General features: G+C 34.5%; 1 protein-coding gene across 1 annotated transcript in view; it reads left to right on the plus strand.

Moving 5' to 3' along the window:
• The window catches only part of WDR36 (WD repeat domain 36), a 45,289-nt gene extending 27,353 nt beyond the window's left edge, over nucleotides 1-17,936 (plus strand). Inside the window, exons 17-23 of the mRNA XM_059418350.1 lie at nucleotides 5,544-5,651; nucleotides 7,286-7,383; nucleotides 7,753-7,898; nucleotides 11,062-11,181; nucleotides 11,364-11,445; nucleotides 12,857-13,044; nucleotides 14,203-17,936. Of these exons, the coding sequence (XP_059274333.1) occupies nucleotides 5,544-5,651; nucleotides 7,286-7,383; nucleotides 7,753-7,898; nucleotides 11,062-11,181; nucleotides 11,364-11,445; nucleotides 12,857-13,044; nucleotides 14,203-14,352 (892 nt within the window). The 3' untranslated portion in view covers nucleotides 14,353-17,936. The remainder of the gene's footprint in view (nucleotides 1-5,543; nucleotides 5,652-7,285; nucleotides 7,384-7,752; nucleotides 7,899-11,061; nucleotides 11,182-11,363; nucleotides 11,446-12,856; nucleotides 13,045-14,202) is intronic.
• Nucleotides 17,937-18,452: the final 516 nt, after the last annotated feature.

Genomic DNA, 18,452 nt, shown 5'->3' on the forward strand with positions numbered 1-18,452 from the left:
AAAGTAGGAAAGTTGTACAAGTAACAGAGTTGGCATAATGCCTTTTTTACTTACCTTTTTAGTTTCAGTTCACAGTAGGTGGAAGAGATGGGTTATTGTTCACTCGTACTAAATTGGCAAAATATTTTTTTAAAGTGGTAAAAGTTTATCTTTGGAATGGAAGAATTAGGATCTGCAAGTAGCATTCAAAGCCACCAGTATTTGATTCAACCTTGGCCTTTTTGCTGAATTTCTTACTTCAGTAAAAAACTGAGTAGATTTATTTATTTATTTATTTTTATTTTTTTTAAAGATTATATTTATTTATTTGACAGACAGAGATCACAAGTAGGCAGAGAGGCAGGCAGAGAGAGAGGAGGAAGCAGGCTCCCTGCTGAGCAGAGAGCCCGATGTGGGACTCGATCCCAGGACCCTGAGATCATGACCTGAGCCGAAGGCAGCGGCTTAACCCACTGAGCCACCCAGGCGCCCAAAACTGAGTAGATTTAAATCTGACAGGTTTTCCATTCTCTGATATTTTATTTTTAGATGAGCACTGAGACAATATTTAAGTGAATACAGAGGGACATTGGGAGACACACAAGCAAGAAATGGGTCACATAGGGATTGTTAAAAGAAAATTAATAATTTATACACCAATTGATTGAACCAAAATATATTTTAAAAAAGAAAAACATAGGTGCTTATTTGGTTCAGCTATGAGCTTGGAAAGCAGTATCACAACTGATGCTGCCTCATTGCAACTAAGCTAACACTTGGCAGGAGTGCCAGGTACTTTATATGCTTTTATTTTTGTCTTCCCTAATATCCTAATAGCTGTAGGTATTAGTACTGTTATTAGTCCCATTTTACAAATGAGGAAATGGAGACTCAGAGATACCATTTACCCAAGGTGGCATAATTTTTAAGTGAAATTTTGCTCTGATAAGCATAGGAGAAAGAAACAGATGTCCCAATAGTTGCAGTAATCAGCTTTTCTTGGTTGTGTCATGTTCTAAGGGTGAATTGATTTTGTTGATGTAGAAGTTAATAAGGAAGTGAAGATCAGTATTTTGTCATATGGCCATAGGGAACTGTTGGGTTTTTTGATTCCCCTTTTTTTCTAAATTTATTTATTTATTCAACAGAGAAAAACACAGCTAGAGAAGGAACACAGCAGAGGGAGTGGGAGAGGGAGAAGTGGAGCAGGGAGCCTGATGTGGGGCTTGATCCCAGGACCCTGGGATCATGACCTGAGCCAAAGGCAGACGCTTAACAACTGAGCCACCTAGGCGCCCCAGATTCCCCCTCTTTTCAAAAAACACAGTTACCAGGGTAGTCTTTGGATATTCCTAGTTCTTTCTTCAGTAAGCAGTTTCATCATTTTTATAACATGTTAAATATTTAAAGAGTGAATTTACTTATTATATGGTCTGAAAAGTCAGACTATCTTTGAGCAAACCTTTGAGTGTGGCAACATATGGGTATATCCATCTGTTGTAGTACCTATCTAAAACAAATTGCATAGATTCTGAACAGTTTCCTGAAAGTGTTTGAAATGCTAAAAATATTCTTGTGTTTGTAAGATTCTCTGAGAAGCAGAATTGAAATTTTTATCTCTGAAATTATCTGCCATCCCCTACCATTACCACCTCTTATTTCTGGTTGTCTTTAATATATTAGAAGTTCGGATTGAACCCCTTTGGGATAAGAAAATTATAAAAGTAAATACTTTAATAAAATTTTGCATTTTGTTATTCCTTGCCCTCTGACCTCTGCTTTCTGTGGACCATTACATGAAAATAGTTGGAATAGAACATTGTTTTGGACTTTCTCACTGAGGCAAAACCATCTCTCATTCTATTCATTAAAGATACCTTTGTAAAGTAATTCTCTCATTTTGAAGATTGAACTATCTAGACACTGTCTACGTTTGTTTAAAATATAGTCGGAAATTACTTAGGGGTATGTGGTGAGGCAGTCAGTTCAGCATCTGACTCTTGGTTTTGGCTCAGGTCATGATCTCAGCATCGTGAGATTGAGCTCCGAAGTGGGTTCTGTGCTCAGTGCAGAGTCTGCTTAAGACTCTTTCACCTTGTTTCTCTCCCACCCTACACTTATAGGTGTGTGCTGTCTTGCTCTCTCTCTCTCTAAAAATAAATCTTTAATCACAACTATCATATGTTCTCTCAGATATGAGGAATTTGAGAGATAGGGCGGGGAGTCATGGGGGCAGGGAGGGAAAAAATGAAACAAGATGGGATCAGGAGGGGGACAAACCATAAGAGATTCTTAATCTCATGAAGGAAACTGAGAGTTTCTGGGAGAGGGTGGCTGGGTTATGGACATTGGGGAGGGTATGTGCTATGGTGGGTGCCATGAAGTGTGTAAGACTGATGATTCACAGATCTGTACCCCTGGGGCAAATAATACATTATATGTTAATAAAAAAATAAATCTTTAAAAAGAAAAGAAATTACTTAATATTACCTGTATATGCAGATCTCTGTGCTTGAAAATCAGATCCATTAGAATGGGAATTTTATTAATGTTCTCTCAAAAAAATACAATTTAGCCAGGACTTTTCATTTTGTGGGATAAGCAGAAGGCTAGATGGTAGTTAGGTCTGGGATTAAGCCTTTATTAAGCCATAAACAATTTATGAATTAATGTGGCAGTGTAAAATACACTGTATGTGTGGAAACCACCTTTCTCTGTTTGATGCTTTTACATAATCCACCGACACACAACAACTGTGGAAATTAAGTTTTACAAAGAATTTGACAAAATAATTACAGTATCAAGTAAAATAAATTTGTTTAAGCATTAGATTCTCTTTTTAACAGATTCTAAATGTATTAGGATATTTCAGCCCTCACATAACTTTTAATGAATATCAAACAAGACACAAATGGTGAAATCTGAAATTGTTGTATTTAGGTTCCGTTTTCATCTATATACACTAAGATGATGTTTCTGCTCTGGGTTATTGGGATTAAGTGAATTAACATAATTTAACTGTCTCTGCATATAAGTGTTTAGCAAATATTTCCTTTCTTCCCACATCACCTTAATCCCTTAGGGAAGCCATTCCTCTGAACCTCCAAAGTAGGTTTGAACAGAAATCAGACAGGTTATTACTCATCTTTTTCCCCAAACTAAGAATTAAACAGTAGTCATTGTCCCAAGCACACGTCACTGGGGATCTTCAGTGCTCCTTATATTAGTCTTGTTTTCTTATTTTGCATTCATTATTTAAAGGTTACATTTTAAATCACTCTGAACAAATTGAGAAAGAGATTTTATCATGAACAAGTCAATGTTGCCACAGAACAGTCTTCATTTACATTTGAGCTGCTTAGAGTTGTGTTCCATGAATCACCAATGTAAGCATCCTCTGGGTCTGTATATACTATTGAGTTGTTTATTGTATCTTTACTTTCAGTTTTGCTGAATTTACAGTGATTAAGAGTTCAGACTGCTTGTGGCTTGGTTGCTTTCCACCTTGAACGGGTTTTTAAATCTTCTGGACCTCATTTTTTTTTTTTTTAAAGATTTTATTTATTTATTTGAGAGAGAGACAGTGAGAGAGAGCATGAGCGAGGAGAAGGTCAGAGAGCGAAGCAGACTCCCCATGGAGCTGGGAGCCTGATGTGGGACTCGATCCCGGAACTCCGGGATCATGACCTGAGCCGAAGGCAGTCTGGACCTCATTTTTTTTTTATCTTGTAGTAAGGACAATATCTGCCTCAGAGGGTTGTGAAGATTAAATTAAGTAGACTCAAGTGCTTAGGGTACTTCCTATCATGAAGAACTAAAAAGTGTTAACTGCTGTTACATTTTTTTTCTTGAAATAATTTATTTTATTTAATGTGGAATTTTTTTGAGGGGGAAGGAGAGATTGAGAGAAAGAGAACAGGGGGAGGGGCAGAAGGAGAGGGAGAGAGAGAATCTTAAGCAGGCTCCACACCCAGCATGGAACCTGACATGCAACTCCATCTCATGACCCTGAGATCATGACCTGAGCCAAAATCAAGAGGTGCTTAACCAACTGAGTCACGCAGGTGCTCCTTAATGTGGATTTTAAACTTCAGTTGTTTTGCTGTGCTTTCCCATGGATAATGTATTGGCTTCAGTGAATAATGTAGTTTGCTGTTACTAAAACCCATATGCTTATCTTAAAGTATACAAAGTACTCACATTCAGCCTGTGTAAGAAGCCTCCTCTGCAAGATTCCAGTGGGTTAGACCTTTCTTTTTTTGTTTTTTTTAAAGATTTGTATTTATTTATTTGAGAGACAGAGATCACAAGTAGGCAGAGAGGCAGGCAGAGAGAGAGAGGGAAGCAGGCTCCCCACCGAGCAGAGAGCCTGACATGGGGCTCGATCCCAGAATCCTGGGATCACGACCCGAGCCGAAGGCAGAGGCTTTAACCCACTGAACCGTCCAGGTGCCCCAGGTTAGATCTTTCTTTTTGCTATTTAAATCTACCTTGTTTCATTTCCTGCCACTACCATTCTAGTTCAGATCTTTATTGCTAGGTTAGATGACTGCTACCATAATCTCACTATACTTCCCGTTCACATATATTCAACATTCTGATGGCAGATTTTCTTGTGAAAGTGAAAATTGCACCACTATCTGCTCAAAAGCCTTTAGTGACTTTTCCACTGATTAAAAGATAAAAACAAACTCAAGTGTTTGGTATTTAAGGTGCTATTTGCAGCCTTATGCTTATGTACCTATTATGTACCAAATCACTTCTTGCTTATACTTCCTCTTATTTTACCTTCACAGTTCCCTCAGCCAGGAAGTACTTTCTCTACTAGCAACATCCTCTGAGATCCTGTTCATTTGTAAGGCTTATCTCAATCATTTCATTCTCTTGAGAATCCTCTTTTGTGTCTCCTACCTGGGTGTGATCACTCCTCCTCATTCCTGCCCAACTTTTTAACTCCTCCAAGCGTTTCAAAGTTGTGAGACTGGTTTCCATAAGCTGTTTTATAGTTATGCTCTACAGACTGAATTTTCATGTTTCGCATATAGTAGGTTACCTATTTGGAAAATAGGTAGAAGTGCTCAAAAGTTTTTTCCATTATTTTCTTTCTCTTTTTTACAGCCATTTTATTTTATTCCTTCCCTTTCTTGCCTAAGCCTTTTTAAAATTTCACTGGAATAACAAAAATACAGGATAGTACTGGTAATCAGATTTATTTTAAATATGTTACATCTTCAGAATTTGTCCCCAAGTCAGTCAGCCAAAATGGTGTCCCAGAAAAATAGAGCATTTCCTCTAGTATTTTCCCTATTGCTAAAACTCTATCTTCAGTTAATTGGTATATTTAATGTTCTCCGTCTTTCTTATTAAGAGAGATTATTTTTACATACTAATTTACTTGACAAAGCTCTATTAGTGATAGCTTTCTGTTATTGGTTAGTGAAAATCAAAAATGAGTATTTTCTTTGACTCTCATCCCTTGTTCTTTTAGCAAAGATATATTTTGTGAGTTATGTCCTTTTTTGGTAGAGCTTAAATACTTCATAACTTTGTAATTCATTTTATAGCCTTATAGACAGCTTTTTGTTGGACTCCGCTCCTCTCAACATTACTATGTCTCCTACTGGTGACTTTCTGGCCACTTCCCACGTGGATCACCTTGGAATTTATCTTTGGTAAGTTATTTCTTACATTTCTATTGTGGGTAAGGAGGAGGAGGAGGATATTGTCAGAAAATCATAGTTGCTAACATTGCCATTTAGCTTTTCTTTTTTTAACTTATAAAATAGAAATTTCACATAGTTAGAGTTAATTCACCATAAATTTGTGACTGATTCAACATCTGCTTGGTAATTTAGATATCTGCTCAAGTGTGAAATTCTAAACCACATGACTGATTTTTATCAATCGCATTTGTCTTTTTTTTTTTTTAAGGTTTATTTATTTTAGAGAGAGAGAGAAAATGCAAGTTGGGGGAGGGATAGAGAGAGAATTCTCAAGCCAACTCCCCAGTAAGTGCAGAGCTAGATGCAGAGCTTTATTCTGGGACCCCAAGATTATGACTTGAGTCAAAATCGAGAGCTGACCCGTTAACCAACTAAGCCACCCAAGTGCCCCTATCATATTCAGCTTTTATTTGCAGAAAGGTTAAGTGAATTTTGAAATACTAGGGAAGGGGAGTCCCCATTTAGACACTGGCCTTCCTGTCACAGCTCGAGGACCACTTTATAACTTTGGCCAACATTTCAACTCAGCTTACCTTATCTTCAGAATAAGCCATAAGTATGATCAAAATCCTATCTAGGATTCATTCTAGTTATATAATTCTACATAACCATGGAAAGATAATAATGGTGGTGATGATAAACATGTAAGAGTTCAAAATAAATGTCCATCGTCTTGATCTAGAAAAATTTTACCTATTTTCTGAGTTCTCATGTTTAATTCCTTTAGCTCTTCTTATTAAAGAAGAGAAGGAAATTAATCCTTAAAAATTTTATAATTAAAAATTTTATAATTAGATTTTTAGGATATGAAAATAAATATATGACATATATTTAGAAATTGGACTCTGGCCACCTTAATATGCAAAGTAGAGTATTTCCTGGCATTTAAGAAGCTTGAACAATCAAGACAAGAGAAGAGTATCTGTGGGATGTCAGCAGGAGTATAATATATTAATATATATATAAATGTAACTCAGAACCTGACATTCCCAATTATTATTTTACATTCCAGATTATAATGTATGTGAAAGAGAATCTGATTACCCCTCTTTGGGAGCAGTATCTACATCTTGAGTCATCCAAGGCCATGCTACAGGGTCAAGTAGCAGAAACATAACTACTTTAGAAGACCATTCTAGAGAAGGGAAAGTCCATAACTTCAGCAACCCAAAGAATCTAATCAGCATATTCTCTCTGACTTAACTGTCTGACTCCATCTTTCCCTCAGTTATGATTTCTCTAAATGGAGATTGCCATTTGTCAAAATGATATAAATATATGGAGGTTATGTTATCTTATAAAAGTATTATCCACTACTGATCTCTCAAATATTTTTTGTATTACATTAAAAATAAAGACTCCATTAATAAATAATATTTATGCACAACTTTCTTATGATGACATCTATGACATGAATCAAGGCATTTTCAAATTAATATTGACTTTTAGATTTTTTTTAACTTTTGTGATTGGAATCTGAAGCCAAGTATAAGATAGTAGTGATTATTACCAGTAATTGAAGTTTCTTTGAAAAAATCTGTTTTTATAAGTTTTAAAATATTGTTTGTATGTTTATTTCTCAGGTCCAATATTTCCCTGTATTCAGTTGTTTCACTACGGCCGCTTCCCACAGATTATGTTCCTTCAGTAGTGATGCTTCCTGGTACTTGTCAAACTCAAGGTAATCACAAAACAGTAGTTTTGAAGTGTAATATCATAAACCTAACTTGAGGGAAGGTAGAGTTTAATGCATTCAATTAAAGTATTTTTCTAAGTATTAGGAAATATTTTGAATGACTTCATTAATTAATGCAAAAATATAATTGATGTGGTATTGATAAGAAATTAAATAGTATACCAGTGGGTCTGGTGATGGGAGTTGTAGATAATATGAGAAAATGAGGAAATAAAGTCAATAGAGTTTATAAGGCTCTGCTCAGTGGACATGTTATGAAATACTAATGGATTTGGAAGAAAGTAAGTTCCTTTTTATATGATAAAAATCTCGTTCTGCATTAATTTCTTTTACCTGAAAATTTTTTGTTTTAAGATGTGGAATTATTGGAAGAAACCATAGAACCAAGTGATGAAATGATAGAGTATGATTCCCCAGAACAGCTGAATGAGCAGTTAGTGACTCTATCACTCCTCCCTGAATCACGGTGGAAGAACCTTCTTAATCTTGATGTTATTAAGGTAATGCTGTAGTACACTTAATACTGGTCCCTAAAGACACATTTGAGAAACATTTTCTTTAGTAGAGATAGCTTCCTCTACTTGGAGGGTTTCAGAAGCAACAGTTAAAGCCTAAGGTAGTAGAAAATATCATTTAGTTGAAGACTGTGTGGTCCAGTGTGATTATAGGATTCTTTCTCTATAGTAATTGACTTTGAGGGCACTGAGCAAAAGTATAGCCTGCAACTGCAGAATCATTAAAAATTAGATGTTTTAAATCTAACCTAATAAACTTTTTTGTACTTACAAAAATGAGGGAAAAAAGTTGCTGCCATGATGTGTGATATTTCTATTGCTAGGTGTTTGGGGACCAGAAGACTTTTCTCTGGTCTTTAATTAAACTTTAGTTACCCTTTACCATTCCATACCTTACTCTGTCAACGCCAAGAAAATTTTTATAGCTTGCTGTGTTGAGTCCAGGCATATAACTTAATATGAACTTATCACTAGATTATGTCCCAAGGGCAACAGCAGTGGGAAAAAACCTAGCTCCTTTGTCTTTGAGGTATTTATAGTTTTACATGAAAAAAAGGATAATTATGGCATAATTAGTGTTTTTCAAAGTATATTTTATGATCCCCATTTGTGAGTAGCAAAAGTAATTGAAAAGAATAAACTAGAATAGAAAACTTTTAAGCTTATCCTCTGATAGTAACGGGAAGTATTGTTTTATGAAACTTGATTGGATAGATACATATTCATATTCACTAGAGGTTATGTATGTGTTAAATCACATGCTAGGCTGGGCATAAATGTAAAGAATTGACATAGATAACTATGACAAGATTTGTTTTGTAGCTGATTACTTAGCACCAGAAAAGGTATGTATGTCTCGATTAAGGAAAAAGTTTTCACGTGTTAATTTTCCTCTCAGAAGTTAAATATGCTTCTTTTTACTTGCTCACTTTTTGAGAGATTGGATGTTAGCTTTAAAATATGTTGTGTAGGAGCATAGTTGTATAATCTCTCCATCATGTTGTCCAGTGTGTCAGCTATAAAGGCAATACTTTATGCGATAGCTTTAAAAGCAATGCATTGAAAAGTCCAAGTAGATCAGTGTGTAATGGAGCAATCAAAATAATGCCCAATTAATTGAGATTAGGTTTTGGACCACTCTGTTCCTTGCTTAGATACAGTTTTGTTCTGCATAAAAACTTATTTAGAAACCTGAGTGAATGATCTTTATGGAAGAAATACGTTAACATCTCCAGTATTTTTATTTCTTACTGAATGGTAGAAGTTAGAATTTCTGTATTTGTCCTGTGGGTAACTTTTCTCCTTTTGGTTTTCCTTGTGAGATTAGACCATTTCCAGAGCCCTGTGGACCTGCAAAGGCCTTCTGTTCTTTTATTATTTTTATTATTAACATATAATGTGTTATTTGCCTCAGGGATATAGGTCTGTGAATCATCGGGCTTACACAATTCACAGCATTCACCATAGCACATATCTCCCCAGTGTCCATAACCTAGCCACCCTCTCCCTACCCCTTCTCCCCCTGGCAGCCCTCAGTTTCTTTCCTGAGATTATGAGTCTCTTAATGGTTTGTCTCCCTCCTGCTCTCATCTTGTTTCACTTTTTCCTTCCCTACCCCTCACAACACCCCGCCCTGCCTCTCAAATTCCTCATATCAGAGAGATCTTATGATAATTGTCTTTCTCTGATTGACTTATTTCACTCAGTATAATACCCTCTAATTCCATCCACATCATTGCAAATGGCAAGATTTCATTTCTTTTGATGGTTGCATAATATTCCATTGTGCGTATGTGTGTATATCTATCTGTCCATCTATCTGTATATTGCACATCTTTATTATCCATTCATTTGTTGATGGACATTCGTTCATCTGTTGATGGATCTGAGTTCTTTCCATAGTTTGGCTATTGTAGACAGAAAACAGTATGAACGTTCCTCAAAAAGTTGAAAATAGAGCTACCCTACAACCCAGCAATCGCAGTACTGAGTATTTACCCTAAAGATATAAATGTAGTGATCCGAAGGGGCACGTGCACCGAATGTTTATAAAAGCCTTCTGTTTATATCTACAACTCAGTGACTCTGTCCCTTCTAACTCAAGAACAGTGAGTTAGAAGTGTAACTGTGACTCATTCTGCAGTCTCCACCACCCCCAAGAAGGGCCATGCTTACCCTGCAGTTGGCAGTACCTTGTCCTGCTTTCATGTAGTAACTTTCTTTTATGCTGTGGCTTCACAAAGCCATGAGTATCCTTGGTTTTCTTTCAAAAAACGAATCTTGTATGATAGCTCCAAAGAATGGAAGAGGAATAGTGTAAGGTAAAATTGTGAGTCTCCTAATAAAGGCAGTTTACCATAGAAAGGCTCTTTCATCAGATACTCCTGAGGTGGTGAGTGACGTGTAGCATATGGTCACCAAAACTAAATTCTGTCAGTGGGAATTCCAGTGGAGGTTTTCCTGATAGAATTTTACTAAACTTAAAATTTTACTAACACTTAACATTTTTATAATTTTATGATTTTTATAATTTTATTATATAATATATATTATAAATTATAAAATTTGTAATTTTATAAATGAGCAGTAGTGTTCTTTTGCTTTTTAAAAACAAAAAGTACGAAGGAAAAATCAATAGAAATTCCAACGAACTAGAAGAATCAGGGCTATTCTTCATAAGAAGATTTCACTGAATTATTTCTAATGGCAAAGTCTACCTCTAGCTCCAAATTTCTTTTGGAGAAAAAAAAAATGTAAGAAACTGTTGAGCATTTACGTAAGTTTTGTTTTCTAGTCCATTTTGTGAAAAAGATTGTAGAAGTTCAAAATTGCTTGTTACTTCTTTACGTAAATATTCATGTAAATCATGTTTGAGGAAAATGAGAGTTCTGAGAGCTTCTCCTGAACCTTGTCATTTTTCTTCTGCCTTATCAGCAAGGGTACTAGAGGTCTGCCTTGAGAACCCTAGTTTAAAGATATCTGTGATATTCATCAGTTGACATTTTATTTTGGCATTCAAATTTGAGAAAGTTTCATTCCTTCTTTTTACTTTTTGCACTTTGTTTTAAAATTGACTTGGAATTAAGTATTAGAAACTGTTGGCAAGGACTTATTAGTCTTTTTCGCTTTCTCATTTTCTCTTAATCAGAAAAAGAATAAACCAAAGGAACCACCCAGAGTACCCAAATCAGCACCATTTTTTATTCCAACGGTTCCTGGCCTTGTACCCAGATATGCTGCACCTGAACAAAATAATGATCCCCATCAGGTAAAAACCAAATTGGAGGATTCTAAGTATATAGGGTGTGTTTTGTGTTCTGCATTTGTAATTCTTTATCAAGACCTAGTATTAAGATACACAGTAAATTAATGACAGCTTTTAATTATAAGCTATAATTTTTTTTGTTACACTTGTATTCTTGCAATAATGTATATTTGTTTTTGTTTAAGTCGAAAGTGGTAAATCTTGGAATTTTGGCTCAAAAATCAGATTTCTGCTTGAAACTTGAAGAAGGACTAGTAAATAATAAATGTAAGTTAAGTTATAAAATCTTTTACCAAATATCATCAATATACTTTATATGAAGAGAAATTGAATGATATATTAGCAGATTTTTCAGTAGCTCAAAGAAAATAGTAAAATCTTTAAAGGATTGAAATTTTGATTTTAATGTGAAATAATTTTAGCTTTTGTACTGTTATGTTAAACGAGTAACACTAAACTTGGATGAGTGTCAATATTATAATTACCTTTTGAGAACATTTCACACTTTCTATATGGAAAATTAGTTATTTCCCCACCCCCATCTCTTTCTTTGTTTTTACTTACAAATACAGTTTATAATACAGCAGAGACTTGTCTTAGGTGATTTTTAGATATTCCCAAGTTATCCCAGTAAGGCAGTTTTAAAATGTATTTATTGTTAATACATTTAAATTTTGAAAGCTACAACCTGTAGCTAATAATGATAAATAATAAGAACTATAAGCAATTATCAGAATCACAGTCACTCTCTTGTTTGATTTCTCCTCTTATTTTTGGGATCCAAATGCTTTTGTTTTCATACCAGCATCACTCGAGTCCACCTTGGCAAAAGTCAAATAATGGTGCTGATGGGCCATTGTAGATGACTAAAGAATAGCAAGATCGTAAAGAAGTAACTTGTTATATTTCTGGAGAGGCAAAGAAGAAAAGCACTATTATTTAGTGTAGACTGAAGGACAGAAAATAAAATTTGTTAGAGTTTTATCGTTGGTGTTACTTCTTTTCTAAAAGCTAAAAGCATAATCATTGCCATTATAATATCAAATACCTATTACAGAATAGTTGTAAGTGTATAGAATGTGTATTCTTATGATGCATATAAATCAGAAATGCTTATTTCTAGAGAAAAGGAGTAAATTTGGGGTATGTAAGAATAAGGTGGAATTGTTCCCCCTCTTAGATATTTCTGTATTGTTAGTATTTCTTAATAATCATCTGGTACTTTAAAAAATTTTATAACAATAAAAGGAAAGAAAAATAAATTCCCCCACCTCATCCTATTCTCCATGCAACTACTCTAATAATTTGGTATGTACTTATAGCCTTCTCATATTTGTATTTGTTCTGATTGTTGTGTGACCATCTGATTGATGTAAGACCATCTTGAAGTGTCTGTTACTAGGCATTAATTAGATTTTCTTTAACAGCTTGAGCAGCAGGAAAAGAAAACTTAAATGCAAAAATTTTAGTGCTTTAAGTCCTTCTTATTGTATTGCTCTAATCATTTGTACTGATTGTTACTTAATTTGGAGTTCATTTTACTTCTTAAGGAAAAAATAAAGCCATAGAAAGAATGTCCTGTGTAATTTAAATGTATGTTGCTTGGGTATGAAATGAAACTATAGTTTCCTAAGTGAAGTGATTGTAGGTAATAACTGGATTCTTCTTAAAAATGCAGATGAAGCTGCTCTTAACCTTCTGAAAGAATTAGGCCCATCAGGAATTGAAACAGAGCTGCGAAGCCTGTCTCCTGATTGTGGTGGATCTGTAGAAGTTATGCAGAGCTTCTTAAAAATGATCGGGATGATGTTGGACAGGAAGCGTGATTTTGAGTTAGCCCAGGCATATCTTGCACTGTTTCTAAAGGTAAGTCTAATGAAACATGGTACTTCTCAGCTTGCCTTCCCTTAGGGTAATGTTCTCTGATAGAATTTTCTGCAGCGATGGCAGGGTTCTCTATCCACTTTGTCCAGTGTGGCAGCCACTTCATACATTTGACTCCTGAGCACTGAAAAATGTGGCTAATGTGACTTAGAAACTAGATTTCTTATTTTATAGAAATTTAATTAATTTCAATGTAAATGGCCATCTTCACCTAGTGGTTATTGTATTGGATAGCTAAATAGCACAGCTTTGTAGTTTTTTCTTTTACTTAGCACAATTTGACTCATCCCCCTGACTTTTCTGTGTTACCCATTTGATTCGGTATACTGAACTATTAACTTTTTTAAGTCATTGTATTTTGGCAGTTTTTCTATGATCATGAAGAGAAAATTAGATTTCATGTTTATTTTTTGTTTTTGTTTTTTTCTGCTGGTGGAATCAAAATACTTCTATCCTGGCTGAAGGGGTTTCAGGTGATTTGTCGAGAACAGTTGTTTTTATGACTAATATAATGGGAGAACTCATGTTCATTTCAGTGGTATATTATATTGAAGGAAGTAGATGATGTTGACTTTTAGTATTAAAAAATACTTCCTCTATCCCATGAATATATAAAATGAGTTTTCACTTATCTTATTTAAATTTATTTTAGAAGTAGATATTTAGATGGTAGCATATAGGATGAAAAAAATAGAAATGCTACATATTTTTTCTATATCCTTTCCCAAATGAACTGCAGTTCCTGTGTATAAATTTATTTTAATCCTTAGATGTTAAAGTAGAGAGCCATCAATCATTCATTACTAATAGGTTCCAGTGAAAGGAGAAACCTACAGAAGCACAGAAATAGGGAGTTAGTGTTAGAACTGGGACCTTGTTTCTAGACTTGTATCAAGGGATTCATTAGGTGGAGGAGAGTGATGATAACTTTCAGTTCTACTAAGGGAGAGACAGACAGTACCATAAAGGAACTCACAATAAAGTTTGATAGAGGAGAGGGAAAAGGGAACTAGTAATAAGCCAGCATCTAAGGAAGTAATATTCATAGTAGTATCTTATGATGTTCCTTGGTAAGAAGGTTGAATCTAGAAAAAACAAAATTTTAACTTTCTTAAATATTATAATATTTTTTTATTTCAGTTACACCTTAAAATGCTTCCTTCAGAGCCAGTACTTCTAGAAGAAATGACGAAGTTGTCATCACAGGTGGAAGAAAACTGGATCCATTTACAGTCACTCTTCAATCAAAGCATGTGTATTTTGAATTACATAAAAAGTGCTTTGTTATAAAGATAAATTTAAGTGACTAAGACTTTTATATTAAATGGGTTCAGTTTAACTCATACCTTGTTTTCCAAGTTTCACTGTGAAAAGAAAATAAATGCCAGCACTACTAACTAGTAGTCATTCTTCACTTTAAATCCTAAATATTTTCTTGAAATAAAATTATACTTGCCTTTTGTTTTAAAGATTTATAGAATCTACTCAAATGACTTATTTTCTGAGTCACTTCACATCAGTTACTTGTATATGACTGAAATGTTGTCATCAGCTCCTATTTTTTGAATACCTGTAATGTAAGAGATGTTAGGTGTTTCTTGTAAAATATTGCTGAATTGAAGACAAAACTGATATGTGATACAGTTATAAGAGGGCCTTCATGATATGAAATAAAAAGGTATGTTTCCTTCCTTGGTGGCCTCTGATGAAAACATGGTCATTGAGCATTGACTCAGACTTTAGTGCACCCCTCTTATAATGCGGAAGAGGAATTAGCTAAGGTCATTTTGGGATCTCAGTGACAGATAAGGTTTATAACACCACCCTGGTGTTCTCTCCACTGGAGCCTTTCTAAAGGAACTTGCTATTTTATAAGGAAGGTGAATTGCTGTAGGAGACAGCTGAATGGCCTAGGATAGGGGAGGGAAATTCTAAATTCCATTGAAGATACCCTTCAGAGTGTATCTTCCTTACTGATGCCTTTTTATTTGGAAGAAACTACTGCCTGTATACTTTTCTCTCCTAACCATTGTGGAACCAGAAAGCTCTGGCGGTTTCTCTTAGTGTTTTCATGATTTGAGACTTGAGCAAATATGAATTAAAAATAAACAATTCCTCTACCTGGAAAAGTGTTGGGAGGTCATCATGGAAGCTGCTTTGCCTCCTGTGTATGTCCCCTTTCCTTGCTACTAAAAAAAGGCTTTCAAGGATATAGCTAAGGTCACAAATGAGTGAATAAACTTCCAGTCTTTGTACCTGTTAACTGAAGCCCCCTCAATATGAGAGGTTGATAGAGAGAGGACTTTGTGGTGGGATTATGCTATCACAAATGCAAACAGTTTCCTAAATAGGAGCAGAAAAAAGCAAGGGACAATTGCTACTTACGTGTTAGGTCTTTAAGATACAATGCAATATGACTGCTTTGGTGTTCTCTTTGCTCTGTTCTTGTAGAGGTGAGAGAAACCATACTGCTACAGGCAATTTATATAATAATTGGAAGCCAAATTGATAATGGATGTGGTAATATTTTTAAAGTTTAATCTACATTATAAAAAGTAATTCTAAGAACAGACCTCTAAAAACAATTTTTAGTTTATACGTTCAAAAGTAATGTTATTCATAAAATGTAACTGATTGTATATGGATGCCAATATCATTTTCATTAGAATTAAGCTTTTACTGCATAATCTCCAGAAAAAACAGTCCTTACAAGGAGTTGATCATTGATAACTTTAAGGTGCCTGGGTGGCTTAGTTGGTTGGGCAACTGTCTTCAGCTTGGGTCATGATCCCGGAGACCCGTGTCGGAGTCCCACATTGGGCTCCCTGCTCAGTGGGGAGTCTGCTTCTCCCTCTGGCCCTCCCACGTCTCATGCTCTCTCTCTCTTACATTCTTTCTCTCTCACATTCTTTCTCAAATAAATAATCTTTTTTTAAAGAAAGTGTATAACCTTAACTATTGACTGAAATGTTAATGCCTTAAGTCTAACTTTAAAAATTATATTCCTCTCTGCCCCAAATACTAAATTCTAAAGATATGGCAAAATTTTAGTATATACTCATGTACCATGTGAATGTTAATAAATAACTAAACAAAATAATAAGAACTCTAAACTGATCATTGTATTGCTTTTACAAATCTTGAACTGAATTTACCTCTTTTAAATGAGAATATAGGACTTGAATGTATTGTTTCTGTTGGAGGTATCTTTGTATAGTAGTAGCATCATTTTGGCAGGTAGTCTTCCAGAACCTCTCCTTTATGTTTACATCAAGGAAAGAAGGAAGAAAGAAAGAAATACAAAGAATAATTTTGAGTGTATATTTTTTCTTAAAATGTATCATTATCTTTCTTTTTTTTTTTTTTTTTAAGATTTTATTTATTTCTTAGACAGAGAGAGACACAGCGAGAGAGGGAACATAAGCCAGGAGAGTGGGAGAGGGAGAGGCAGGCCTCCCACTGAGTGGGATGCCCAGTGTGGGGCTTGATCCCAGGTCCCTGGGATCATGACCTGAACTGAAGGCAGACGCTTAACCATCTGAGCCAGCCAGGCACCCCAAAATGTATCATTTTCTGCATACTGCTTTTTCTTTACATTTGAAATTACAAATTTATTATTTGTAATTTGACTACATCAGAAATAAATATTTTTGGCAGTCACCTTCAATGCTAATATCCTCCCTATAAGTACCAATTGTTAACTTTCACCTAGACCTTTGTCTATGCATGTATATACATGGCGTATATAAACATAGAAAATAAAATGTATAGTTTTAATTTTTACATATATGCATATCATTCCACAACTTTTCTATTTGGCTTATTTCAGTATAATCACACCTAATCTCTGTACTTTTGTAAAAAAAAAAAAAAAAAATCATTCCATAATCTATTTATCCTAAAATGGACACTTAAGAGAGTTTCCTTCCCCACTCCCTAATTACAAATAATGCTAAAGAACATCATCCTGTGTGACTATCTGCATAAAAGGATTTCTCTGTAGTACAAACTTAGGTTTTGAATTCTGGACCAGAGTTAGGCAGTTTTAAAAAGATACTTCAGTTGGCTTCCAAAATGGCTATTACCAACTTACAGTTTCTCAGCAATGAATGAATACCGGTTCCCCATATCATTAAGGACATTTGATACTAGATTTTTAAAATTTTTTAATGAATAAAATATTTTTTTGTTTTAATTAAAAACTCTGGCACTAGTAATAATTGGCATCTTTTCATATGTTTATTTTAGATCTTTTTTTTATATTTTTGAATTGCTTTTTCCCAGTATGGCTCATTTTTCTGTTGAATGATTTGTCTTTATTAATTTTTGTTAGTTTTTCATATAGTACAGGTATTAGTCTTTTATATCTGTTACCAGTGTTTACTCAGTCACTTGTATTTGACATACATGGTATCTCTTCTTAATAAATGTTTTATATTTCTATATATTCAAATTGATAAATTTTTATGACTTATTCCAAAATATGAAGTATTCTAAGACATTTATTATGTATGCGTCCAGCGAGATCTTCATCAAGAATTGATTTTTGTGGGGCTACTGGCTGGCTCAGTAGGTGAAATACTCTGGCTTCGGCTCAGGTCACGATCCCAGCCACATCGGGCTCTCAGCTCAGCAGGCAGCCTGCTTCCTCCTCTCTCTCTGCCTGCTTGTGATCTCTGTCAAATAAATAAAATCTTTAAAGAATAAAAAGAATTGATTTTTGTGAAGAGTAAGGTCTAGAGCTACTTTTATTTAGAAGTTCGGAAGCCATTTATTGAAGTCTACTCTTCTCACTGTTTTGAAATGCTGTTTTATTATGTGCTAAATTCTTTAATTGAGGTATTTGATATCCCTAATAAATAATATTCATTTGATTCTAGTTTTGTGGTGTTTGGATCAGGTTTGGTAGAGGTAACACCATCCTAATGTTTTTCCCAAAAATTTCTTGACTGTTGGTGAACATATCTTGAAGTTATGTTTTTGGTTGTGCTAAATTCACAGGATTTGGAGAAATTTACAATGGTATTTCTCTTTAAGAACAAGCTAGGTCTTCATTACGCTAAAGCTTTTGTAGGCTTGGTTTCATAAGATATCTTTATATCATCATACATTTTTTGCAATTTATTTCTGGACATTTCGTTTTTGTTGCTATAGTAAAATATACCTTTTTTCTAATGTATTTTATAATTGGTCATTGCTGTCACAGTAAAAGCAATTTGATTTTTATATGCTAATCTGTTAATGCAGTCGAACTCTTAAAAGTTTGTTGACATATCCTTACCTAAAAAATCCAAAAGAAGTCCATCTTTGGCAGTTGGTGAGTCTTTTATTTCCTATACAATATTCATGTTTTATTTGATTGTTTTTAGGATTGGTTTAGCTATGGTCTG

Source organism: Mustela nigripes, chromosome 12, assembly GCF_022355385.1.
Source record: "Mustela nigripes isolate SB6536 chromosome 12, MUSNIG.SB6536, whole genome shotgun sequence".
NCBI lineage: Eukaryota > Metazoa > Chordata > Mammalia > Carnivora > Mustelidae > Mustela > Mustela nigripes.